This window comes from Leptodactylus fuscus, chromosome 8 (assembly GCF_031893055.1).
Source record: "Leptodactylus fuscus isolate aLepFus1 chromosome 8, aLepFus1.hap2, whole genome shotgun sequence".
NCBI lineage: Eukaryota > Metazoa > Chordata > Amphibia > Anura > Leptodactylidae > Leptodactylus > Leptodactylus fuscus.
This window is the reverse complement of record NC_134272.1, coordinates 19,230,331-19,256,858: the sequence shown is the minus strand read 5'-3', so window position 1 is coordinate 19,256,858 and position 26,528 is coordinate 19,230,331. Positions and strand designations below refer to the sequence as shown.

At 44.3% G+C, this 26,528-nt stretch overlaps 2 protein-coding genes across 2 annotated transcripts; both read left to right on the top strand.

Moving 5' to 3' along the window:
* The first annotated feature begins 15,175 nt into the window (after nucleotides 1–15,175).
* On the top strand, nucleotides 15,176–19,369 carry LOC142216407 (uncharacterized). The gene is made up of 4 exons (XM_075284208.1): nucleotides 15,176–15,357; nucleotides 16,447–16,782; nucleotides 17,991–18,038; nucleotides 18,821–19,369. Exons 1-4 carry the CDS (start codon nucleotides 15,264–15,266, stop codon nucleotides 19,009–19,011), a joined length of 669 nt encoding a protein of 222 aa, XP_075140309.1. The 5' UTR covers nucleotides 15,176–15,263; the 3' UTR covers nucleotides 19,012–19,369.
* A 963-nt stretch (nucleotides 19,370–20,332) lies between these two features.
* LOC142217474 (hepatitis A virus cellular receptor 2 homolog) lies at nucleotides 20,333–26,300 on the top strand. The gene is made up of 5 exons (XM_075285727.1): nucleotides 20,333–20,500; nucleotides 24,013–24,348; nucleotides 24,733–24,780; nucleotides 25,417–25,770; nucleotides 26,111–26,300. The coding sequence occupies exons 1-5, from the start codon at nucleotides 20,356–20,358 to the stop codon at nucleotides 26,263–26,265; spliced, it is 1,038 nt and encodes a 345-aa protein (XP_075141828.1). The 5' UTR covers nucleotides 20,333–20,355; the 3' UTR covers nucleotides 26,266–26,300.
* The last annotated feature ends 228 nt before the right edge of the window (nucleotides 26,301–26,528 follow it).

Below are 26,528 nucleotides of genomic sequence, written 5' to 3'. Positions count from 1 at the left end.
GATTGGGAAGTTCTGTTGCCTTGTCCTTGGTTGGTAGTAGCAGAGGGAGCCTAGCCCAAAGTAACACCTAGGTGCCATAGAGCGGGGCCCCTACAATGGCATGATGAGGGAGTGTATAGTGCAGAATCAGAGAACGTGTAACTAGGAATGGCAGGGCCCCCAATTGGTGCAGTCTGGGCTATCTTATGTTACCTACTCCCGTGTTGGGGTGTGGAAGGAGCCACTGATCTTTTCTCTTGTTTCTTAGTTAATCTGTTCCGTCAGGCAAGAGCCAACGAAGAAGATGACCAAAACGGTCCAAGAGAAGATGGCGAAGCCCATCAGAGAGAAGACAATCAAATCGGTCAGGTGGAGGTGGCAATTGGCCACGCCTCTCGAGGAGAAGACGATACAAGTAGCAACTGGTTCCTGCGCCTTCTGAAGTTGTGTGGGGCTGGAACCCCATTGGGCAGCCTCTACAGGGTCCCCCCACAATATAATGCGGTCTGAGCCTTTCTCCTTCATATGTTTATGACCCAGGGGTGCGATGACGTCTACGCAGTTTTCGCTCCTGACCACGCCTGAAGCTGAAGATCATCCACATTGGACTTTGGGCAACTTTGCGCCCAATTACAAGTCCCCCATTTTTATATTGCGCTATCTAACCCTCTCCCACTCTAAGTGCCAAGTTTATCCTCTTGTATCCAGGCAGCAGATTGAGGGGTGAGGGAGCTCAGTGCAGGATATTGGCCTACAGGGGATACTGTATTTCATGGCGTTCCAGTTGTAGGCCCCTTGGTGGCTGTATACGTCTTTAAGGGAGGACCACAATGTCAGGGTGAAGTTTCTGTTATGTAAAGTGTCAGATCAAGGCCAATTTTTGTAAAATGTTAGGAATTCCCTCAGACATTCACATGAGTTGGAGTATGAAGTCTAGTCGGGGGGAGAGGGATGCCCAACCTTGACCTGCTTCTCCACCCAAGGGCAAAATTCCAGATCTGGGGCCTTTCAGAATGAATAAGGTATGGTGTGGCGCCCAAATCATGGTGGCCATGGGGGGTTTGCTCGACCAATCAACGGTCGGCATTGGTGGAGTTGCTGGGCGAGCCATTTTGACTCTAGCACTATGTATATCCTTGGATTCTTGGGGTTGTCCAGACCAGAGCTACAATAGTGGGGGTCCGCTACATAGGAAATTGACTAGGTCCCCTCATCGAACCCTGCCATAGTGGAACTGTTTGGGTTGATCAATCTAAATTTCACTGTCCATCATACATAAAATTGTCCATCATAATTTTTAGCACTTTAGCAAATTTTGCCGCAAAAGGAAAATGTAAATTTTGCACAATTTTTGCCTCTAAAATTAAAAAAAAAAAAAAAAAGAAGAAAATAAGAATAATAATTTATTTCTATCTTAGACCTGTCTCATGTCACCCTATGGCGGTAGTTCACATGATCCTTTATGCAGTTTTTTATCCTTAGCAGTGTCTTTTTGCCTCTGGCTGATAACATAAAGCAATAGATTTTTCATAATTACACGGTTGATATTTTATATTCTTTATCCGTTTGGCAGGTTTTTATTAGTTTATACTGCATGATGTGTCTTGTACTGGATCCTGTGTTATACTCCAGAGCTGCGCTCGCAACATTTTGGGTGAGATCCTTCATTTTCCACATCAGATCGCAGTATAAGACACCAGCAGGGGATTGTTGTGGGACGATTGTACATTTGTTTTATTATTGTCGCTGACTTATTATATCACTTGTGCACTTTGTTATAATATGGTGTATTAAATTTATAATAAAAACATATATTAGTATTCATTGCCTTCTCTGTCACATTATGGGGCAATTTTTGTTACTGTGTCTGCACATCAGCAATATTAATTTACGGCAGGACGGTGGTTAGCACTGCAGCCTTGCAGTGCTGGAGTCCTGGGTTCAAATCCTGCCAAAGACGACATCTGCAAGGAGTTTGTATGTTCTCCCCGTGTTTGCGTGGGTTTCCTTCCACACTCCGAAAGACAAATTAATTTAAATGGGACCAAAAAGAGACGGAACTCGTGCTGAAGTGTATTAAAAGGGGCGGGGCATATCATTTGGACGATATCCCTGCAGGAGTTGGGTGGAGCTTAAATGTCCCCTCATTTGGAACTCAAAACTTGGGATTCTGCAGCAAAAGAAGTCTATGCTTTGAAGGGTGGCAGAGCTATACAGCGCCCAGTGCGCTCATCACTTGGACGTACTGAGACTCTCCTGTAATTTCTTGTATCCATTGGGTAATAACCAGCGTCTTCCGCTCCTCCTCCCCTATCACCACCTGCATTTCCTCCTGTTCTTTCTGTAATTTGCAGCATAAATTTTTTTGTGGTTTCAGCTCAGTGCCTGGTGCTAACACAACAAAACAAAGCTATGTGCACAGTCTGAACAAGCAGGGGTAGAAAATTACTAACATTTAAAATAATACATGTATTATACTCCAGAGCTGCGCTCACTATTCTGCTAGTGCAGTCACTGTGTACATACATTACATTACATCTCCTGTACTGATCCTGAGTTACATCCTGTATTATACTCCAGAGCTGCGCTCACTATTCTGCTAGTGCAGTCACTGTGTACATACATTACATTACTTATCCTGTACTGATCCTGAGTTACATCCTGTATTATACTCCAGAGCTGCGCTCACTATTCTGCTGGTGCAGTCACTCTGTATATACATTACATTACTTATCCTGTACTGATCCTGAGTTACATCCTGTATTATACCCCAGAGCTGCGCTCACTATTCTGCTGGTGCAGTCACTGTGTACATACATTACATTACCTATCCTGTAATATGCTGAGCTGTGTGCATTAAGGGGGAATAAATATTTACCTTCCTAATACCCCACCTTAATTTTATTACTTCTGTAAAAGGGATACAACTGGAAGGACTGAGTGATAATCTTGTTTTACAACCACTTTCCATTTTAAAGATCTTCATGATCAGCAGCAGCAGGTCAATAGAGCGGACTCTGTGTGGACCAAAGGGTGAGAAAAGGAATACTAGCTCATGTTTTCACTAGCTGAATCTTAGTGCCAACCTCCTCCTCATGTTCTTAAGATATAGCAGTTCTATTCTTACATAGGAGGTATTATATATTGGTTATATGCTTTTGCATAGGAGTAGTATTATAGTAGTTATATTCTTGTACATAGGGGCAGTATTATAGTAGTTATATTCTTGTACATAGGAATAGTAGTATAGTAGTTATATTCTTGTACATAGGAGCAGTATTATAGTAGTTATATTCTTGTACATAGGAGTAGTATTATAGTAGTTATATTTTTGTACATAGGAGTAGTATTATAGTAGTTATATTCTTGTACATAGGAGTAGTATTATAGTAGTTATATTCTTGTACATAGGAATAGTATTATAGTAGTTATATTCTTGTACATAGGAGGCAGTATTATAGTAGTTATATTCTTGTACATAGGAGGTAGTATTATAGTAGTTATATTTTTGTACATAGGAGTAGTATTATAGTAGTTATATTCTTGTACATAGGAATAGTATTATAGTAGTTATATTCTTGTACATAGGAGTAGTATTATAGTAGTTATATTCTTGTACATAGGAGTAGTATTATAGTAGTTATATTCTTGTACATAGGAGTAGTATTATAGTAGTTATATTCTTGTACATAGGAGTAGTATTATAGTAGTTATATTCTTGTACATAGGAGTAGTATTATAGTAGTTATATTCTTGTACATAGGAGTAGTATTATAGTAGTTATATTCTTGTACATAGGAGTAGTATTATAGTAGTTATATTCTTGTACATAGGAGTAGTATTATAGTAGTTATATTCTTGTACATAGGAGTAGTATTGTAGTAGTTATATTCTTGTACATAGGAGCAGTATTGTAGTAGTTATATTCTTGTACATAGGAATAGTATTATAGTAGTTATATTCTTGTACATAGGAGTAGTATTATAGTAGTTATATTCTTGTACATAGGAGTAGTATTATAGTAGTTATATTCTTGTACATAGGAGTAGTATTATAGTAGTTATATTCTTGTACATAGGAGTAGTATTATAGTAGTTATATTCTTGTACATAGGAGTAGTATTATAGTAGTTATATTCTTGTACATAGGAGTAGTATTATAGTAGTTATATTCTTGTACCTAGGAGTAGTATTATAGTAGTTATATTCTTGTACATAGGAGTAGTATTATAGTAGTTATATTCTTGTACATAGGAGTAGTATTATAGTAGTTATATTCTTGTACATAGGAGTAGTATTATAGTAGTTATATTCTTGTACATAGGGGTAGTATTATAGTAGTTATATTCTTGTACATAGGAGTAGTATTATAGTAGTTATATTCTTGTACATAGGGGTAGTATTATAGTAGTTATATTCTTGTACATAGGAGTAGTATTATATACATATTATTGTGTAATTGTTGCTGTGACTGTGTATTTGTTGTATTTCTTGAGCTGATCATGTGGTCCTGGTCGTTAGATATGAGATGTCTGTGTCTGTGCTCAGAGTTTATCTCATCTTGCACACTCAGCTGACACAACATATTATGGCCAATAATAACAGGTGGCATAATATTGATAACACTTGATATCCCAATATATGTGAACAGGCCGCATAATCACAGGCAGTTATTTTGACTTGTACAATACTTCTCTGGAAAGTTAGGCAATAATTTCCAATAGAAGGCGCACATCAGCTTTTCAAATACAACGATTATATTTACTGAGTTTCTAACTTTCAGAGAAAATAATACCGCAATATAGAGACAATATTGTATTTCTACCGCCATAAAATGACTGTTTAGATTTTAGTTTTTTGACCCAGAGAATATTTCCATTCATTATCACAATGATGGTGCCACGTGATGGTGTCTCATCAGTCACAACATCAGGGGAGGGTGAGGAAATAAATAAGATCGGACACAGCCGCCCCCTCCCAGCTGCCGCCCGCTAACACCCTGACCGGACAGAAGTAATTGATTGAAGAGAGATCCGGGATTAACCCAGGATTATGTCCCTGATCCAACCTGATCTGTGATTTAACATTGTACACGATGGTGGGAAGGGAGGAAAGGCATATGAGGGGTTAATAGGGCAGTTAATAAAATTAGATACAAATTAAGAGAATGTAATAACCCTATTATAGATGATGACGGAGCAATAATATAATATAATAACAGAACATGGTGTAGAATAAGAACATAGGCGTATAATCTGATATAAAGTAATATAAAATATGATATAGTATAAAATAATATGTATGCACTGACAAGATGGATATGTGATTAAGGGCGCACGCTTACAGCTGTACTATTGGGATAGCAATTGTGGATTGGAGATGACTAGACTTTAGGTGGATCTTCTGCTGATCTCCGTTCAGACATATTAACCTATTTCCAGGTATGAAATCCTCAACGCAGGGTATTACCGTGTGAACATTTATACCGCCCTGAGGTTGAGAAGGTGCTGGGGGTGCACGATTGACAATGACACACTCTGGGTACAGGATGACTTGCTGACACTTGGGGTACAGGATAAGGGCATGCTAACACAGGTACAGGTAGGGGCATAACTTTGCCACCCCAACATGGCATAGTGCCCCCCTTTCTGGCTCCCACCTAGAATAACACCCCATTTACACATGCTAGAAAGTCCCAAAGAGTCCTCCAGACAGTATAATGCCCCATAGTGACTCCTCCACACATATAATGTCACATAATGGCCCCTGCAGACAGTATTATGTCCCATAGTGGCCTCTCCACACAGTATAATGTCCCATAGTGGCCTCTCCACACAGTATAATGTCCCATAGTGGCCCCTCCACACAGTATATTCTCACATAGTGGCCCCTGCACACAGTATAATGTCCCATAGTGGCCTCTCAACACAGTATAATGTCCCATAGTGACCCCTCCACACAGTATAATCTCACATAGTGGCTCCTCCACACAGTATAATGTCCCATAGTGGCCTCTCCACACAGTATAATGTCCCATAGTGGCCTCTCCACACAGTATAATGTCCCATAGTGGCCCCTCCACACAGTATATTCTCACATAGTGGCCCCTGCACACAGTATAATGTCCCATAGTGGCCCCTCCACACAGTATAATGTCCATAGTGGCCCTTATGGTTTTTGTTACAGATATTGTAAAAATGTTGGATTCGGATCCCAAATTTTTTTGGGTACATCACTATTAATATTTTCAGACCTCAAAGGTCCAGTGAAGGAGAGAACCATAAGAACTAGTGTTACTCACCTCCCCTGGACTTGAGCATGACTCAATGACGTCACAGACGTGGGTTATGCACACTGTTTTTTTATGTTCACTCACCTTCCCTGGGCCTCCGATCCTCATATCTGTGGATCTGATAAGACTCCCAAGTATAATAATCGCGGGATAAATCTTTCTGGGGTTCGCCCAATAAATACTCAGGCCCTTGACCTGACTTACCACTGCTGCAGCAGGGGCCTTCTGGGTTCCCTAAGTTTGCGGGCTTCCTAGCAGCCACTATGGCTTCTTATGGTGGTAGTTACGCCACTGGGTACAGAATAATGACACTCTAGCACTTGAGATGCAGGACTATGAAATGCTGTCACTTGGGCTACAGGATAATGATACACTAATACTTGGGGTACAGACTAATAACACGCCCAAGGTACACCATAGTGATACGGTGACACTCAGGGTGCAGGATAGCGATACGGTGACAGTCAGGGAACAGGAAAATGACAAGCTCACACTCGGGGTACAAGATAATGACACGCTGACACTTGGGGTTAACCTATATGTGTGTTTTTCCCCATACAGTGGCAGTTGCTATATATCGGGATGCTCCTCCTGTACTGCAGTCTTCTGTCCTCCTATCTCCTAGGTGCAGCCAGTAACGGGCTCAATATGTGGGTGATAAGCTCCTGAGATGCCTCATGTGTTACACCCCAAACACGTCCTCACATAACATAAAGAGACGTGACCCGGCAGAGAGCACCACAACATCCTCACATCCAGAAGCAGAAACATGGCTCCAACAGCCCTCGTCCTCCTGTCCGTGCTCCTGGGGGCCGGGGTCACACGTAAGTGTTTATACTTAAAGGAAGAGAAGTTGTACTGTGCAGTGGGTAATAGTAATAGATACTTGGAGCATGAGAAGTTGTACTGTGCAGTGTGTAATAATAGTAGATATCGGTGCAAGAAAAGAGGTACTGTGCATGGGTAATAATAGTAGATACTGGAAGCACGGAAGTAGTAGTGTGTAATGAGTAATTATAGTAGATACTGGAGCAAGAGAAGTGGTACTGTGCACTGTGTAATAGTATATACTGGAGCAAGAGAAGTGGTGCTGTGCACTGTGTAATAGTATGTACTGGAGCGAGAGAAGTGGTACTGTGCACTGTGTAATAGTATATACTGGAACAAGACGAGTGGTACTGTGCACTGTGTAATAGTATATACTGGAACAAGACGAGTGGTACTGTGCACTGTGTAATAGTATATACTGGAGCGAGAGAAGTGGTACTGTGCACTGTGTAATAGTATATACTGGAACAAGACGAGTGGTACTGTGCACTGTGTAATAGTATATACTGGAGCAAGAGAAGTGGTACTGTGCACTGTGTAATAGTATATACTGGAACAAGATGAGTGGTACTGTGCACTGTGTAATAGTATATACTGGAGCAAGAGAAGTGGTACTGTGCACTGTGCAATAGTATATACTGGAGCAAGAGAAGTGGTACTGTGCACTGTGTAATAGTATATACTGGAACAAGACGAGTGGTACTGTGCACTGTGTAATAGTATATACTGGAGCAAGAGAAGTGGTACTGTGCACTGTGCAATAGTATATACTGGAGCAAGAGAAGTGGTACTGTGCACTGTGTAATAGTATATACTGGAGCAAGAGAAGTGGTACTGTGCACTGTGTAATAGTATATACTGGAACAAGACGAGTGGTACTGTGCACTGTGTAATAGTATATACTGGAATAAGAGAAGTGGTACTGTGCACTGTGTAATAGTATATACTGGAACAAGACGAGTGGTACTGTGCACTGTGTAATAGTATATACTGGAGCAAGAGAAGTGGTACTGTGCACTGTGTAATAGTATATACTGGAACAAGACGAGTGGTACTGTGCACTGTGTAATAGTATATACTGGAACAAGACGAGTGGTACTGTGCAGTGAAATAGATCAGACCTCAGCACTCCTGGGAATTGATAAATGTAATAAATGGTATTTTCTGTCACCCAGATGCCATATTAGAGGTCTCTGTGGAACCTAAAATTGTGGCCAACCCTGGGCAGAAGGTGCAGCTGAAATGTGTCCTGCAGGGCCTTAAAGATGTTCTGGACCCAAAGGACATCATGGTTCTGTGGTTCAGACGTGGGAAGCAGATCGCCGAGTTCGATAGGAAGATCAACATTGAGATACCCGGATTGTCCATGTCCTTGGATGCACTGAAGAAAGGTGACGGCACTCTGACCATCGAGTCCTTCACCACAGAGCATGCTGGGAATTATCGCTGCCATGTCTACTATAAGACAGAGCACATGATGAAGGAGACAGTTCTGTCTGCTAATGGTAAGTTACAAAAATTTGCCACTAACAATCCTAGTACATGTCTTTAAATTTGAAGCGTTCCATCAAATTCATTTGAATTGCCAGGCAGTGTTTCCGTCCTCCCTTCCTCCATCCCCTTACCTCCCTATTCCTGCCGTCTACAATAAATAGAATTATTGGTGGTAATGTGCGAAGCTGCCAAACATCATAGCGGAGTCACCGTTGCTATTAACCCCTCAGGGTCCATTAACACGGAGTAAACGTGCGCTCATTTTGGCAAAATATACGTGTAAAGAATACACGTGTAAAAATAAGACTCCGGGAGCCTGCACACAGAGTTTACGCTCGCTCATTCTCAACGTAAAATTCGTTCAGAGTGAGTGGCGTAAAAAACAGATCCCATTGACTTGAATGGGTGCCGGCATACGCGCGCTCCCTATTGAAATCAATGGGAGGCTTTTTTACCTATTACTTTCAATGTGATACGTGCGTATGCTGGCACCCATTCAAGTCAATAGGATCTGTATTTTTACGCGCTCACTCTGAACGAGTTTTACATTCAGAATGAGCGAGCGTAAACTCCGTGTGCAGGCTCCCTCTCATTGACTTCAATTACATATTTTACACGTGTAAAAAAAACGCGTCAAAAAACACCTCGCGTGTAAAAAATGTCATTGAAGTCAATGGGAGTCTTATTTTTACACGTGTATTCCCCCTAAACAAACACAGAACGTAGGGCAGACCACCTAAACACATCCCGACCCCAGAGCAAACCCCATGAACAAATACAGACCCCAGACCACATAAACACCTACCGACCCCAGATAGACCCCTAAACAAACACAGAATGCAAAGCAGACCACCTAAAAAAATACAGACCCCAGAGAAAACCTCATAAACAAATACAGACCCCAGAGAAAACCCCATGAACAAATACAGACCCCAGACCAAACCTCATAAACAAATACAGACCCCAGAGCAAACCTCATAAACAAATACAGACCCCAGAGCAAACCTCATAAACACATACAGACCCCAGACCAAACCCCATAAACAAATACAGACCCCAGACCAAACCTCATAAACAAATACAGACCCCAGACCACATAAACACATACCGACCTCAGACAGACCGCTAAACAAACACAGAATGCAGAGCGGACCACCTAAACAAATACAGACCCCAGACCAAACCTCATAAACAAATACAGACCCCAGACCAAACCTCATAAACAAATACAGACCCCAGACCAAACCTCATAAACAAATACAGACCCCAGACCAAACCTCATAAACAAATACAGACCCCAGACCAAACCTCATAAAGAAATACAGATCCCAGACCAAACCTCATAAACACATACAGACCCCAGACCACCTAAACACATACAGACCCCAGACCAAACCCCATAAACAAATACAGACCCCAGACCAAACCTCATAAACACATACAGACCCCAGACCACCTAAACACATACAGACCCCAGACCAAACCTCATAAACAAATACAGACCCCAGACCAAACCTCATAAACAAATACAGACCCCAGACCACATAAGCACCTACCGACCGCAGACGGACCCCTAAACAAACACAGAATGCAGAGCGGACCACCTAAACAAATACAGACCCCAGACCAAACCTCATAAACAAATACAGACCCCAGACCAAACCTCATAAACAAATACAGACCCCAGACCAAACCTCATAAACAAATACAGACCCCAGACCAAACCTCATAAACAAATACAGACCCCAGACCAAACCTCATAAAGAAATACAGACCCCAGACCAAACCTCATAAACAAATACAGACCCCAGACCAAACCTCATAAACACATACAGACCCCAGACCAGACCCTTCAGTACATACAGTCCTATGAAAAAGTTTGGGCACCCCTATTAATCTTAATCATTTTTAGTTCTAAATATTTTGGTGTTTGCATCAGCCATTTCAGTTTGATATATCTAATAACTGATGGACACAGTAATATTTCAGGATTGAAATGAGGTTTATTGTACTAACAGAAAATGCGCAATATGCATTAAACCAAAATTTGACCGGTGCAAAAATATGGGCACCTCAACAGAAAAGTGACATTAATATTTAGTACATCCTCCTTTTGCAAAGATAACAGCCTCTAGTCGCTTCCTGTAGCTTTTAATCAGTTCCTGGATCCTGGATGAAGGTATTTTGGACCATTTCTTTCTACAAAACAATTCAAGTTCAGTTAAGTTTGATGGTCGCCGAACATGGACAGCCCGCTCTCAAATGATCTGAAAACAAAGATTGTTCAACATAGTTGTTCAGGGGAAGGATACAAAACGTTGTCTCAGAGATTTAACCTGTCAGTTTCCACTGTGAGGAACATAGTAAGGAAATGGAAGACCACAGGACAGTTCTTGTTAAGCCCAGAAGTGGCAGGCCAAGAAAAATATCAGAAAGACAGAGAAGAAGAATGGTGAGAACAGTCAAGGACAATCCACAGACCACCTCCAAAGAGCTACAGCATCATCTTGCTGCAGATGGTGTCACTGTGCATCGGTCAACTATACAGCGCACTTTGCACAAATAGAAGCTGTATGGGAGAGTGATGAGAAAGAAGCCGTTTCTGCACGTACGCCACAAATAGAGTTGCCTGAGGTATGAAAAAGCACATTTGGACAAGGCAGCTTCATTTTGGAAACACAAATTGAGTTGTTTGGTTATAAAAAAAGGCGTTATGCATGGCGTCCAAAAAGAAACAGCATTCCAAGAAAAACACATGCTACCCACTGTAAAATTTGGTGGAGGCTCCATCATGCTTTGGGGCTGTGTGGCCAATGCCGGCATCGGGAATCTTGTTAAAGTTGAGGGTCGCATGGATTCCACTCAGTATCAGCAGATTCTTGAGAATAATGTTCAAGAATCAGTGATGAAGTTGAAGTTACGCCGGGGATGGATATTTCAGCAAGACAATGATCCAAAACACCGCTCCAAATCCTCAGGCATTCATGCAGAGGAACAATTACAATGTTCTGGAATGGCCATCCCAGTCCCCAGACCTGAATATCATTGAACATCTGTGGGATGATTTGAAGCGGGCTGTCCATGCTCGGCGACCATCTAACTTAACTGAACGCGAATTGTTTGTCCAAAATACCTTTATCCAGGATCCAGGAACTGATTAAAAGCTACAGGAAGCGACTAGAGGCTGTTATCTTTGCAAAAGGAGGATGTACTAAATATTAATGTCACTTTTCTGTTGAGGTGCCCATACTTTTGCACCGGTCAAATTTTGGTTTAATGCATATTGCACATTTTCTGTTAGTACAATAAACCTCATTTCAATCCTGAAATATTACTGTGTCCATCAGTTATTAGATATATCAAACTGAAATGGCTGTTGCAAATACCAAAATATTTAGAACTAAAAATGATTAAGATTAATAGGGGTGGCCAAACTTTTTCATAGGACTGTATCTCACACTAGACCCCCTGATTTTTTTGGATTATTTTCCACTTTGCAGTAACTTCGACTGACAAAGAAGCCGACGCAGATGCCGTGCTGAGCTCCTGCGAGACCGTCCTGGACAAGAAGCTGGATAAGGTCATCGACTGGATCAGCAAAGTGGAAGGCAAACTGTCCGAGGTGACCCAGAGCTGCGGCCCCAAGCAGGACAAGAAACACGGTCACTGATTCGGCCCATATCTCGGCGTTTCTCTGCTTGGCGCTTTCTATATCTTTCAAGTTGTCTGCAGCAACCAATCAGAGAACAGCTTTCATTTTTCCACGGCAAACCGATAAAAGCCGCACTGGCATTGGTTGCTATGGGAAACTTACTGTTTTCCCAGTAGGCCCTGTTCACATTAGCATTAGCGATGGCTTCTGGATCCCCTGCTTGTATGGATCCATTTTTAAGCAGAGCTCATAATAGGGCCTATCTTTGCTTACTTTAGCCAATTTTTAATTCAGGACTCTAGGAAAGCTGGGTGACAACCCTTCTATTGCACGTCATCATCTTTGCTTTGCTGCTCCACTGCAAGGGTGTAAATTTATGCAATAAAGTACAAATAATAAAAAAAATCACCATCTCTGTGTGTAGTGACTGTATGTGAGAGACGTATACTGTATTATTATACCGCTATAATACACGGCCGCCATGTTCACTTATCACAGGGAGAGGAGAAGACAATGACAGGAATCCAAGAAGATGAGATTAGTAGGAGGCGTGTGATGTAGCTGAGAAACACATCGCCGTGTAGTATTACCGTATATCTGTGCGGTACTCTAATGTTTATGGTCAGCGTTACATAGGACTGCAGGTGACATCTACTACATTATCTGTACTCAGAGAGTTATCACTGTGTTATCTGTGGTGTTACATAGGACTGCAGGTGACATCTACTACATTATCTGTACTCAGAGAGTTATCACTGTGTTATCTGTGGTGTTACATAGGACTGCAGGTGACATCTACTACATTACCTGTACTCGGAGAGTTATCACTGTGTTATCTGTGGTGTTACATAGGACTGCAGGTGACATCTACTACATTACCTGTACTCGGAGAGTTATCACTGTGTTATCTGTGGTGTTACATAGGACTGCAGGTGACATCTACTACATTATCTGTACTCAGAGAGTTATCACTGTGTTATCTGTGGTGTTACATAGGACTGCAGGTGACATCTACTACATTATCTGTACTCAGAGAGTTATCACTGTGTTATCTGTGGTGTTACATAGGACTGCAGGTGACATCTACTACATTATCTGTATATAGAGAGTTATCACTGTGTTATCTGTGGTGTTACATAGGACTGCAGGTGACATCTACTACATTATCTGTATATAGAGAGTTATCACTGTGTTATCTGTGGTGTTACATAGGACTGCAGGTGACGTCTACTACATTATCTGTACTCAGAGAGTTATCACTGTGTTATCTGTGGTGTTACATAGGACTGCAGGTGACATCTACTACATTATCTGTACTCAGAGAGTTATCACTGTGTTATCTGTGGTGTTACATAGGACTGCAGGTGACGTCTACTACATTATCTGTACTCAGAGAGTTATCACTGTGTTATCTGTGGCGTTACATAGGACTGCAGCTGAAGACCCTGACAGACCAAACTTCCCCCCAGGATTCCTGTACGCACTACTATCCCCCATAGTGGCCCCTGCACACAGTATTATCCCCCATAGTGGCCCCTGCACACAGTATTATGCCCCATAGTGGCCCCTGCACACAGTATTATCCCCCATAGTGGCCCCTGCACACAGTATTATCCCCCATAGTGGCCCCTGCACACAGAATTATCCCCCATAGTGGCCCCTGCACACAGTATTATGCCCCATAGTGGCCTCTGCACACAGTATTATCCCCCATAGTGGCCCCTGCACACAGTATTATCCTCCATAGTGGCCCCTGCACACAGTATTATCCCCCATAGTGGCCCCTGCACACAGTATTATGCCCCATAGTGGTCCCTTGCTCACAGTATTATCCCCCATAGTGGCCCCTGCACACAGTATTATCCCCCATAGTGGCCCCTGCACACAGTATTATGCCCCATTTTGGACACCCATGAACAATTATTACACTCGGGGGTCTTTTCAGACCCCTGAGTATAATAATCGGAGATCCAGGGGAGGATACAAACATAAAAAACACTGTCACTTACCTATCCCTGGCTCCAGTGCGAACCCTGACCTGGGCCTGCATCGCGACGTATAAGGACGCAGGCCCTGGCCATGTGACGTCAGGGACGTCACACAAGTACTCCTGAAGCCTACCTGCATCCAGGAGAGGTAAGTAAATAGGGCCCTTTACTGGCTGGAGTAACTCCAGCCGGTAATGACCTATTAATGTTCCGGGCCCTGTGGCAGCTGCTACCGCGGCTACTCCGATAGTTAGGCCCCTGACTCCTTCCATTCCCATTCTTTTCTCTTTGTGCTCCCCTCCCATGCTTCTACAGTCACAAGAGGTGTAACTTGAAGGGGTGCAGTCACACCAGGGCCCAGGAGCCTTAGGGGGGCCCATAAGAACTGGCATCAGTATTGAGATTGCAGCTTCCATCTGGTCCATACAACAAGGAGACCCAGAGATTACCCTAACCACACTAAGGTGGATTAAACTCCTTAGCACCCGGAACCATCACTATCAAGAATTAAACAGAATGTTTTTGTGTGTATGCGCAAGGAGTTGTGGAGGATTAAACATGGCTGATTTCTTCTTCGTAAAGATCAAGTCAAGGGAAAAAACTGCTTCAAGTCCTGGAAAAAAGTTGAGAGAAGGGCCAAACCCAGGTCGGGTGTTGTAACTTGCCATGTGTTTCTATGTGATAAAGACTTATATTTGTGAGTATATAATAAGAGGATCTCAGTAGGATTCCTTCTCCACCATGACTTATTGTACTAGGTTGGAACCAGTGAGTGTTCTCCTGGGGATCCAGTGGTGTGAATAGGAACCTATGATAACGCAAGAGATAAAATACATTTTATGGAAACTGTTGGCTGAGCGAGACAACTATGTACGGATTATGCAACAATGATTTGGGCTCTGCTACATTCGGCTATGTGGAAGGTTTTTATCAGTATGGCAGTCTGTAGTGTCCGCATTAGATAAGGTGCGAGAAACCATATCAAATGAGGCAAGGGGAGCGGGCCAACTCTTCACAGCCAGAATCTGTACATGCACGGACCGAGGGGAAAGTGGACACTACACGGCCGGCTGTCGATGACAATGACCTGCGTAATCCATATACTGAGGCTACTGATATGTGCCGGTAAGTGACCAAAGACTCACATGTGACACTTAAAGACATATAGCAGCTTAAGGAGGACACAGCTAAGACACAGATAATTGTATCTGCAGAAAAATTGTCTTCACATTCTTAAATTGATCCAATGCACCTAGAATAGAACATGGAGGAACTTTACAAATTCACAGTATTGTGTACGCAGCTACTCTGCAGAGATCTGTCTCTACACGGTTACAGACTACAAACAAGCCCTATGTAGTCTGATTCTGAAGCGTAGTTGCCAAATTTTCAGTAACAATCCCCATCAAATCCGGCCAAAAAATTGGGAAATATATATTAAGGGCTTATACTTCTCCCTTCTGCTCAATCCACTCCTGGCTTTGGCTCCAAAAAAAAAAAACCACAGCAAAATCTGCAACAAAAAAAGTTGCATTTCCACAAAGTGGGGTCTCAGCCTCAAGGTCCCAGGCAAGTTAAGGACGGTCCCAGGGGTGGGACTTGAATGCCAAGATTTTTACCAACAAAAAGTTGATACTTATGTTGTAGTCACGGGATACTTTCCCATCTCCTATTGTCTGTAGGTCATCAAGAAGAGGGGGAAGATGGAAGGGAGCAGGAGTGTAACTACTGCAACGGTAGAGGCTGACACAGGGCGCGGGACATTAGGGGGCCCAGCAGGACACTGATGTTTTTTTTTATTAATAGACCTGTTTACGTACCCACCTCGCTCCTGCTCACGGCCGCATATGCGGCTGTAATCAGGAGAGGGGATCGGTAAGTAAGGTCACGGGCCCGCGAACCCCCCACACACAAGGTGGGGAAGGGTACATATCAAATGTTCACCTTTGGGCCCAGCCATTCCTAGTTACACCAGTGGAAGGGAGTACCACCTGACTGCAGGATCAGACTACATAGGGATGTTGTCTGTAACCATGTAGACACATAGATCTGTATAGGAGCTGTTTGCATAAAAGGGTAGGAAATTCCAGAAACTATTTCATGCCATTTTAATTATTTTTTGTTTCATGCAAATGAGCAATACAAAGTATTGCAAATGTATTCACACTGTCGTAAGAAAATATCTTGAATTTTTGTATCCACCATTTTTTTCAGTCCTCCTCATGCCCTCCTGCGCAGACGACTCTGCAATCTCTTCTCGCCTTCCCCAGCATATCGTTCTCAATGCCACTTTACAGCTGGATAACCCTCCTGTCATAATGGACCTTCTATCATTTCACTGGGAACATAATAAGCGCCCCCTGGTGGAATATAAAAATGGCAACCTGACATTTCACAGCTCTCGAGTCGTGATGTCTATGGAGTGGCTCAAGCAGGGAAACCTGACTCTGATTTTGAGGAACCTTACAACGAAGGACAGCGGAAGTTATAAGTGTGTGATCCACTATGGGGGCAAGCGGCATATCGTCCTGTACTCCCTCACTATAGAATGTAAGGACGTCTGTCTGTGTGGGGAGCGATCGTGGCGGCCATATTGGTTGTCACCTATAAGAAACTGTTATATTCCCTGTTTCCTGCTCTGTTTTTTTGCTTTCTGATTTTAGATTTTTATTTTTTTATATGTATATGATTATCGGGGCGGCCATTTTGCTAAAGCTGCTGTTAACAGCATTTAGAGTTGCACTTTACAGCAGCCATTTGAACCATGGGAACCTGTAATCTAGAGATGACGCATTGCATTGACTTATACAGGGGAGTGCTGTGGGCATGCTCTGTGACCTGTGCAGGGAGGAGGAAGAAGGTGCACCATAGTTACATCACCATTTGTGATTGGTGGATCCTGTGTCAGAATGAAAACCAAACTTTTTGGACTCTTCTGCTTTTTAAAGGGTCAGATGGGTGGGACCTTTTAGCAGGAATCATTTCATATGACCACTTTATGAACTCTTTATGATAGTAAGGAGTCCAGTGGGCAGGGCTTAGATATTCTAATCCCACTTTTGCTCACCTTTGACATGGTTGTTGCCTTGATAACAATATTTCTCCTTTCCTTAGCTCCGCTTTCTCATAGCACTCCATGGCATCGTCCATGTTGAGTTAGGGCGGGCTCACATCTGCGCCCGGTCTCCGGTTTAGAAACTGGACAGGTGACGGAAACCCGGCAGTCAGTTTTCAAACCCATTCACTTGAATAGGTTTGCAAACTGCCCGCCGTGTGCGTCTTCTGCCTGTCCACCGTGAAACCGTTATTTTTAACTGGACACAAAGTTGGACATACAGGACTTTGTGTCTGGTTTAAAAAAAACGGTTTTGCCGCGGAATGGCAAAAGACGCACATGGGTGGTCCCTTTGCAAACCCATTCAAGTGAATGGGTTTGAAAACTGACCGCCGGGTTTCCGTCCCCTGTCCAGTTTCTCGGGGCAGAAGACGGAAACCCGCCAGATTGGCTAAAACGGAGAATGGGTGCAGATGTGAACCCACCCTTAATATGACTCTTTAGGCCCCCCAAATACTCTTCTAAAGGAACCCTCTAAGAGATGAACCTTAATATAGGGGCGTCAAATACGAAGATCAAACACCATAGATATAAAGAAGCCCACCATCTTTAGGCCGTCATACTTATAGACTCTGGGTTATTTTTTTACGTCTCAGTTCAGACCAGTTATTATTATCTTATCTTCTCTGTTGTTTTTTCCCAGACACAAGGATCCGCATCCTTAACTTGACGCTTCCACAGAACAAGTCCGGTAAGACCAGAATTAGGATTGGTTGGGTTGATGTAGATGCTGAAGATTCCTTCAGAGAGAGATCAATTCTCTGACTCAGAGGACTTCTATTGTCCATAGATCAATGGAGCTTTGTGGAATTAAAAAAACCATAAAACTTTCCAAGAATAAACTTTTATGGTCTCATAATACTACATATCAGGGGTCTTCAACCTTTGGCCTTTGTGGCAAAGCCAAAGACTGTCTAGGCAAATTGAGAGTTGTAGGTTCTTCAAAGGTGGAGATATACAGGTTGACAATTATGATACCTGGACCAATAGATAGTTGGAAAAAAATTGTAGCCAATAAACCCACCAAAAAACAACCAACAATGTTTTTATTTCACAAGCACAAGGTGTGATATCTCATGCAGTAGAAACTTCTATTATTTCCTTCCTGGTCACTGTGGTTATGAGATAAGAAGGTTCTGACCTTGTATAAGAGATTGACTCAATGATACTCCTTCAGCCATTTTAGATATTTAGAATGAACAGCACAATGGCCGTGTCCAGGTCTACACCTATGCACCACCACCCCATTAACATGGAGAACTTTGTGTTGTTGGTGGCCCCAGTGGGTCAGGCCCCTCACCACTAATGGAAACTTAAACCTTAAACTTTTAGAAGTCATAAAAGACAATGCTCCACCATGGATAACAATGTCTATGTCTTCCTATGGGTGGGGCAAATAGGCCTATGACTACTGCCCATTTTCCCCACCACTTATACCATCTTGCTCTTATCTGTGACTTTCTCTTCATACAGATAAGTCGGCTTCACGACGACAACATCCAAACTTACAGATGGCGGAGGCGCTAGCAGCCAAAAGAAAAGATGATTCCATTGTCCTGGAATCTGTGCCACATTACAGGACACTGAAGTATGGCCTGGTCTCAGGGGTGGTGGCCGTCACCGGCTTCCTAGTTGTATTTGTATACTTTTGCTTTGAAGGTTGAAATCTTGTCACCAACTGGTCAGGTCATCTCCAGGATGTCAATCTTCAGTCTACCGGGACACTCAACATCATTCTTCATCATATAAGGACTAGAGATACATGGTGGCATTCTGCCCATCGGCCAACATTTCAGCTAAGCATTATTGACCAGTGACCTGTGGACAGGTGTGGTGCTGTTTCTGGAAGAAAGCAGCCATGTTTTTCTAACCCTGGACCGTCCATTCAATCACGACGGGCAAATCAGAGGATGGTGGTGGCCATGGTCTTCTTTGTATTGTATATACTTGAGTATGTTGGTCTTGCTATTACTCTGTGCCACATCACAGTCTCTTAAAGGGATGGTGTTCATTTTAATGTAAATAAAGGATGATTATTGTGAAAGGAAATGTTTTGATGGTTCACTGCCTGGTCCAGGTGTCAAGATGGCTCCACAATCTGAAATTTACTCCAGCTAAGAAGTGGTGTAGATTTCAGGTAGAATTTACACCAGGTTTTGTGAGTTTGCAAAAGTGAAAAAAATCTCAAGTTGATGAACCAATAGCTAAGTTTGTAACAGGTTCAACAAATACGGTGGTTGGAGCGCCCCTTTAGGATATGACTTCTATTTTGCTGTTACAGTGGTTCCCCAACTCATGGATGGTGGAAGGACTCTAGGGAAACTTAATTCACATGGAGGTAAAGGATGAGATGATTGTATCTCCTTCTCTTTCAAGTTCTTCTCAACCCCTTGGTCTGGTTCACCCCTTAGCTGGTGAGAAATGCTCCGGTGGTAGTTGTCCTCTATGTTCACTCTGATCTGGTATGGTCTCAATATGGCTTCCTCCTCACAGTGGTGTACACTTCATGGCCTGCCTCATCTTGGATTAGTCTCTCACACCTAGTAGCTATCTCAGGTGTTATGTCTCAGGCTTTGGTCTGCAGACACGGGCCACGGGTCAGCATATGGAGGATGTGCATACAGCACATTGCCAGATTTTCTGCTTTTATACCATATGGTCCCAACTACGACTACACTGCAGTCGGGAGCTTTCCTAGCTCCTCTGTTGTCCTACTGTGGGTGGCACATCTTAATAGCTGGTGCCATTCATCTCACATGTCCTGCAATACCACTTTTGTGCCAGTTTGTTTTCCATACCATCTGACCACTAATGGTGCCAAAGAACTATATCTGCTCCTAGTGATGCTCCGATGGTGAGATGGCACTCTCTTAGACCCATGAACATAGGATATCACAGTACACAGATGAAACGCGAACAATTCAACTCTGCTACGTTTGTCTATTAGGGGAAAGTTGACGTTTTTATCTCTGTGGAAGTCTGTGGTGTCAGGATTAGATAAGGTATATATGACGGGATGCAGGGGGAGTGAGATGACTCTTCGCAACCAGGATCTCGACATGGACAGACCAGGGGCAGAGTGGACACTACACGGCCAGCTGTCGGTGACCATGAGCTGCGCCGTCTTTGTGCTGAGTATTCTGATATGTGGCGGTAAGTGAAAGATGATTGATAAGTGACACATGAGCACACAGAGCAACTCACATGTTATACACAAGGCACATAGATATAGCATGCAGCATGGACGTTATACACAAGCATGTACTCAGACACACCTATGTGATGTGTATATATAGTGCATATTAGCTATAACATTAAAACCGGAACAGGGTAAGTATTGCTGGGCCCGGAAGTTGAGTGGTAAGTAGGATAAGTATAGACGGGCCTAGGGGCTGAGTAGTGAATGTAGTAATATAGCCGGGCCAGGGGGCTGAGTAGTGAACATAGTAAATATAGCCGGGCCAAGGGGTTGAGTAGTAAGGAGGGTAAGTATACCCGGGCCTGGGTGCTGAGTAGTAAGGAGGGTAAGTATAGTCGGGGCTGGGGGCTGAGTAGTAAGGAGGGTAAGTATAGCCAGGCCTGAGTAGTAAGGAGGGTAAGTATAGTCGGGGCTGAGTAGTAAGGAGGGTAAGTATAGCCAGGATTGAGGGCTGAGTAGTAAGGAGGGTAAGTATAGCCGGGCCAGGGGGCTGAGTAGTAAGGAGGGTAAGTATAGTCAGGACTGGGGGCTGAGTAGTAAGGAGGGTAAGTATAGCCGGGTCTGAGTAGTAAGGAGGGTAAGTATAGCCGGGCCTGGGTGTTGAGTAGTAAGGAGGGTAAGTATAGTCGGGGCTGGGGGCTGAGTAGTAAGGAGGGTAAGTATAGTCGGGGCTGAGTAGTAAGGAGGGTAAGTATAGCCAGGATTGAGGGCTGAGTAGTAAGGAGAGTAAGTATAGTCGGGCCTGGGGGCTGAGTAGTAAGGAGAATGAGTAGTCGGGCCTGGGTGCTGAGTAGTAAGGAGGGTAAGTATAGCCGGGCCTGGGTGCTGAGTAGTAAGGAGGGTAAGTATAGCCAGGCCTGGGTGCTGAGTAGTAAGGAGGGTAAGTATAGCCGGGCCTGGGTGCTGAGTAGTAAGGAGGGTAAGTATAGCCGGGCCTGGGGGCTGAGTAGTAAGGAGGGCAAGTATAGTCGGGCCTGAGGGCTGAGTAGTAAGGAGGGTAAGTATAGCCGGGCCTGAGTAGTAAGGAGGGTAAGTATAGATGGGCCTGGGGGCTGAGTAGTAAGGAGGGTAAGTATAGCCGGGCCTGGGTGCTGAGTAGTAAGGAGGGTAAGTATAGCCGGGCCTGAGGGCTGAGTAGTAAGGAGGGCAAGTATAGCTGGGCCTGAGGGCTGAGTAGTAAGGAGGGTAAGTATAGCTGGGCCTGAGGGCTGAGTAGTAAGGAGGGTAAGTATAGCCAGGCCTGAGTAGTAAGGAGGGTAAGTATAGATGGGCCTGGGGGCTGAGTAGTAAGGAGGCTAAGTATAGCTGGGCCTGGAGGCTGAGTAGTAAGGAGAGTAAGTATAGTCGGGCCTGGGGGCTGAGTAGTAAGGAGAGTAAGTATAGCCGGGCCTGAGGGCTGAGTAGTAAGGAGGGTAAGTATAGCCGGGCCTGGGGGCTGAGTAGTAAGGAGAGTAAGTATGGCCTGGCCTGGGGGCTGAGTAGTAAGGAGAGTAAGTATAGCCGGGCCAGGGGGCTGAGTAGTAAGGAGAGTAAGTATAGTCGGGCCTGGGGGCTGAGTAGTAAGGAGAGTAAGTATAGCCGGGCCTGAGGGCTGAGTAGTAAGGAGGGTAAGTATAGCGGGGCCTGGGGGCTGAGTAGTAAGGAGAGTAAGTATGGCCTGGCCTGGGGGCTGAGTAGTAAGGAGGGTAAGTATAGCCGGGCCTGAGGGCTGAGTAGTAAGGAGAGTAAGTATGGCCTGGCCTGGGGGCTGAGTAGTAAGGAGAGTAAGTATAGCCGGGCCTGAGTAGTAAGGAGGGTAAGTATAGCCGGGCCTGAGTAGTAAGGAGGGTAAGTATAGACGGGACTGGGGGCTGAGTAGTAAGGAGGGTAAGTATAGCCGGGCCTGAGTAGTAAGGAGGGTAAGTATAGCCGGGCCTGAGTAGTAAGGAGGATAAGTATAGCCAGGCCTGGGTGCTGAGTAGTAAGGAGGGTAAGTATAGCCGGGCCTGAGTAGTAAGGAGGGTAAGTATAGCCGGGCCTGAGTAGTAAGGAGGGTAAGTATAGCCAGGCCTGGGGGCTGAGTAGTAAGGAGGGTAAGTATAGCCAGGCCTGAGTAGTAAGGAGGGTAAGTATAGATGGGCCTGGGGGCTGAGTAGTAAGGAGGCTAAGTATAGCTGGGCCTGGAGGCTGAGTAGTAAGGAGAGTAAGTATAGTCGGGCCTGGGGGCTGAGTAGTAAGGAGAGTAAGTATAGCCGGGCCTGAGGGCTGAGTAGTAAGGAGGGTAAGTATAGCCGGGCCTGGGGGCTGAGTAGTAAGGAGAGTAAGTATGGCCTGGCCTGGGGGCTGAGTAGTAAGGAGAGTAAGTATAGCCGGGCCAGGGGGCTGAGTAGTAAGGAGAGTAAGTATAGTCGGGCCTGGGGGCTGAGTAGTAAGGAGAGTAAGTATAGCCGGGCCTGAGGGCTGAGTAGTAAGGAGGGTAAGTATAGCGGGGCCTGGGGGCTGAGTAGTAAGGAGAGTAAGTATGGCCTGGCCTGGGGGCTGAGTAGTAAGGAGGGTAAGTATAGCCGGGCCTGAGGGCTGAGTAGTAAGGAGAGTAAGTATGGCCTGGCCTGGGGGCTGAGTAGTAAGGAGAGTAAGTATAGCCGGGCCTGAGTAGTAAGGAGGGTAAGTATAGCCGGGCCTGAGTAGTAAGGAGGGTAAGTATAGACGGGACTGGGGGCTGAGTAGTAAGGAGGGTAAGTATAGCCGGGCCTGAGTAGTAAGGAGGGTAAGTATAGCCGGGCCTGAGTAGTAAGGAGGATAAGTATAGCCAGGCCTGGGTGCTGAGTAGTAAGGAGGGTAAGTATAGCCGGGCCTGAGTAGTAAGGAGGGTAAGTATAGCCGGGCCTGAGTAGTAAGGAGGGTAAGTATAGCCAGGCCTGGGGGCTGAGTAGTAAGGAGGGTAAGTATACCCGGGCCTGAGTAGTAAGGAGGGTAAGTATACCCGGGCCTGAGTAGTTAGAATAAATTAAGGGGGTCTTGTCTGGAGGTCTAAAATGAGTATAGGGGATCTGTTTGTTCTTCCTCCTCTAGTGTACCCTGGTCCTCCTACTCTTGTGTATCCTGGTGCCACTTGTTCTTCAGGTAGGTAAGGGGGCCCCCATATCAATATGAGCCATCTGAATTAATATCAGACCCCAGAAAAGACCTTCTAAGACCCCCAGACCAGGGCCCTATATTTATCTCACTTATTATTCAGATTCTCTCTGCAGTTTATCAAGGAAACGGGTAATGGTAGGAAATAACAGATGTATACAGGACGGGACTACGAAGGGTTGGTTTGTAGTCTGTAAACATAGAAACAGATGGCTCTTCATCTATTATATACTTGTATATACAAAACAGGCGATTATAGATACTTCAGAACAATGTAAAAATCATTGCAAAAGTTTACACACCCTTCCATGAAGACATTCTGAATTCATTACGTATCCTTCTAATTTTTCAGTGCTCCCCTTCCCCAGCTCTGCAGACGCCTCTGGAATCTCTTCCCGCTTTCCCACCCATATCCTCATGAATACCTCGCTGCAGGTGGTCAACCCACCCGTGAGAATGGACCTTCTGTCAGTGCGCTGGGAACACAATGGGCGCCCCCTGGTGGAGTATAAAAATGGCAATCTGACATTTCACAGCCTTTGGACCAAGATGTCTATGGAGCAGCTCATGCAGGGAAACATCTCTCTGCTTTTGACAAATTTTACCCTGCAAGATGCTGGAAATTATACGTGTGATGTCGAATATGGCGGCGTGATGCAAACCATTGTCTACGCCCTCATTATAGAACGTAAGGACATTCGCTTATCTCTGTTATGTAATGACATATGGGTAGGACCATCTAGCAGGAAATTAGGTCATGTCGATCTTCCAACCCTCCTTTTAGCCAATGATAGTAACTTGTTAACTTCAACATGGAAGTTGTCTTGGTAAGGTGATGGCTCCTTGGTTTGGTGCTGCTGTCTTGTAGCACTGCTGTCATAGGGTTCAACCATGGCTACATCTACCCTGAGTTTATGTGGTCCCTCACATGTCCCATCTACAGTCTCCCCAAAAATATCTCCTATGAATCTAGCCCTAACATAGAGTCCTCAGGCATCACTCTAGATATCAAGAAGAAGATGTCCACCATCCATCACCAGGCCAATGACTCCTATCTCTGCTTCTTTTTCAGCCACCAGGATCAGCCTCTTGAACATAACTCCTCCCCCAAAAATGGCCGGTAAGACCTGAATTAGGGCTGGGGGTGCGGGGCGTAGATGATAAAGGAGCTGTCTAAAGATTATTGTCAGGTATTAGATCGAATTCCTGCAGAGGTAAGTCTAACCATCTGCCCTGGAGGAGGAGGACCGCTGCTCTTAGATCTATGGAACTGTGTGGAATCCAAAAACATTAGAATTTTTGGAATTTTTCATTAAATGAGTACATTTGTGTTCAGTGGTCCCCACCCGTAGCGCTTCAGTTGTGGAGCACCTGCCTCTTCCAACATGTGTGGACAGCCGTTGACTGGGGTTTTATGTTTTTTTTTAATGAATCCCCAAAAACATCCAAAAACATTTTATTTGGCTGTGTGGTTTGGTATCAAACATAGCACAAGGTCTTGTTCCTCCCTCCCTGGCGACTGTGGCTTTGAGATAAGAAGGTTCTTGCCGCCTATAAGAGCTTGGTACAGCTACATTCCTTAGTCTTTTTGGATGGTTACCACAGACGGGTGTCATGGCCACGTCCAGATCTTTTTTCATTTGCAGCTTCGTAGTCTTTTTTCTTGGTAGGTCACTGACGTTTCCAGACGTAGCAGAGATGAATTTGCATGTTTTCGTTCCTGTCTGACCATATCGGTTTCCTTTCTTTTCTGTAGCTGTTGCCTCAATCAAATCGACCAAAACAAAAACTTTTGTGTACACCAAAGGAAAGACGAATCTTATGGCCAAGCTGGGAGATAACGTGACTCTGCCTTGCCTCTTCAGGATTGGGGATTCCATTGACTTGTCCATACTGGTCGTCCATTGGTCAAAAAATGGGGTGTCCAAGTATTTCTCCAATGACACATGTTGTAACTTCCCGGGGTATGGTATTCCGGAAAATGATCTAGAGCGTGGTAGAGCTCCCCTACAACTGGTCAGTGTGCAAGAGAAGGACGCAGGGGACTACACTTGCTACATTAAGTACGAGGACATGGAGGGAAGCTTGACCTTCAAACTCATCATCCAAGGTAAGTAACAAGGTAGGAGACAAGGCAAATGTAGATAATATTGTCACTAGGGCCAGTGAACCCCCTCCAAAAAAATTCTGACCTCTCCCTATAGTATGGAGCTCAATTATATAATCCCTATGCAAACAGTCCCCCCTAGATAAAATTTGGACCCCCGATCCCTATAAAACGTTATGGGGGGTCATCAAAGTTCAGCTGATGTTATTAAACTGCATAGAAAATGGCGGGCGAACAAAAAAAACCCCATGTCTTGATAAGAGAGGCCTAAGCCCGCTGTCCACTTGGCCCACCACTGAACAGCCACAAGCCTTCTCTCATTAGTGACTGTCTCTTTGTACAGATGGCTTACCTACACCAAGACCACCTACCAACAACCTGAGGACGGCAACCAGAGATGAGTCACGACACGAACCATTGAAGTATAGCCTGGTCTCGGGGGTGGTGGCCGTCACCTTGCTCCTGGCCGTATTTGTGTACTGTTGCTATGAAGGTTGAAATCTTGTCAAAAAGTTTCATTGTGATGGTCCATGACCTGGTCAATGTCATCTACTGGTCACGTCATCTCCTGGATCTTCAGTCAGCTGGGGCTTAGTCTCTGAGACATTCAACATCATATTTAAAGGAAATGTAAAGGACTAGAACAACATGGTTACAGCGCCACACCTGTCCAATACCTGGTAGCGCACCACAGCTCCATTGAAAGGAATCAGACTGTGTTGCAATATTATATTTCACCTGGGGGTAAGTGAGGCGCTGTT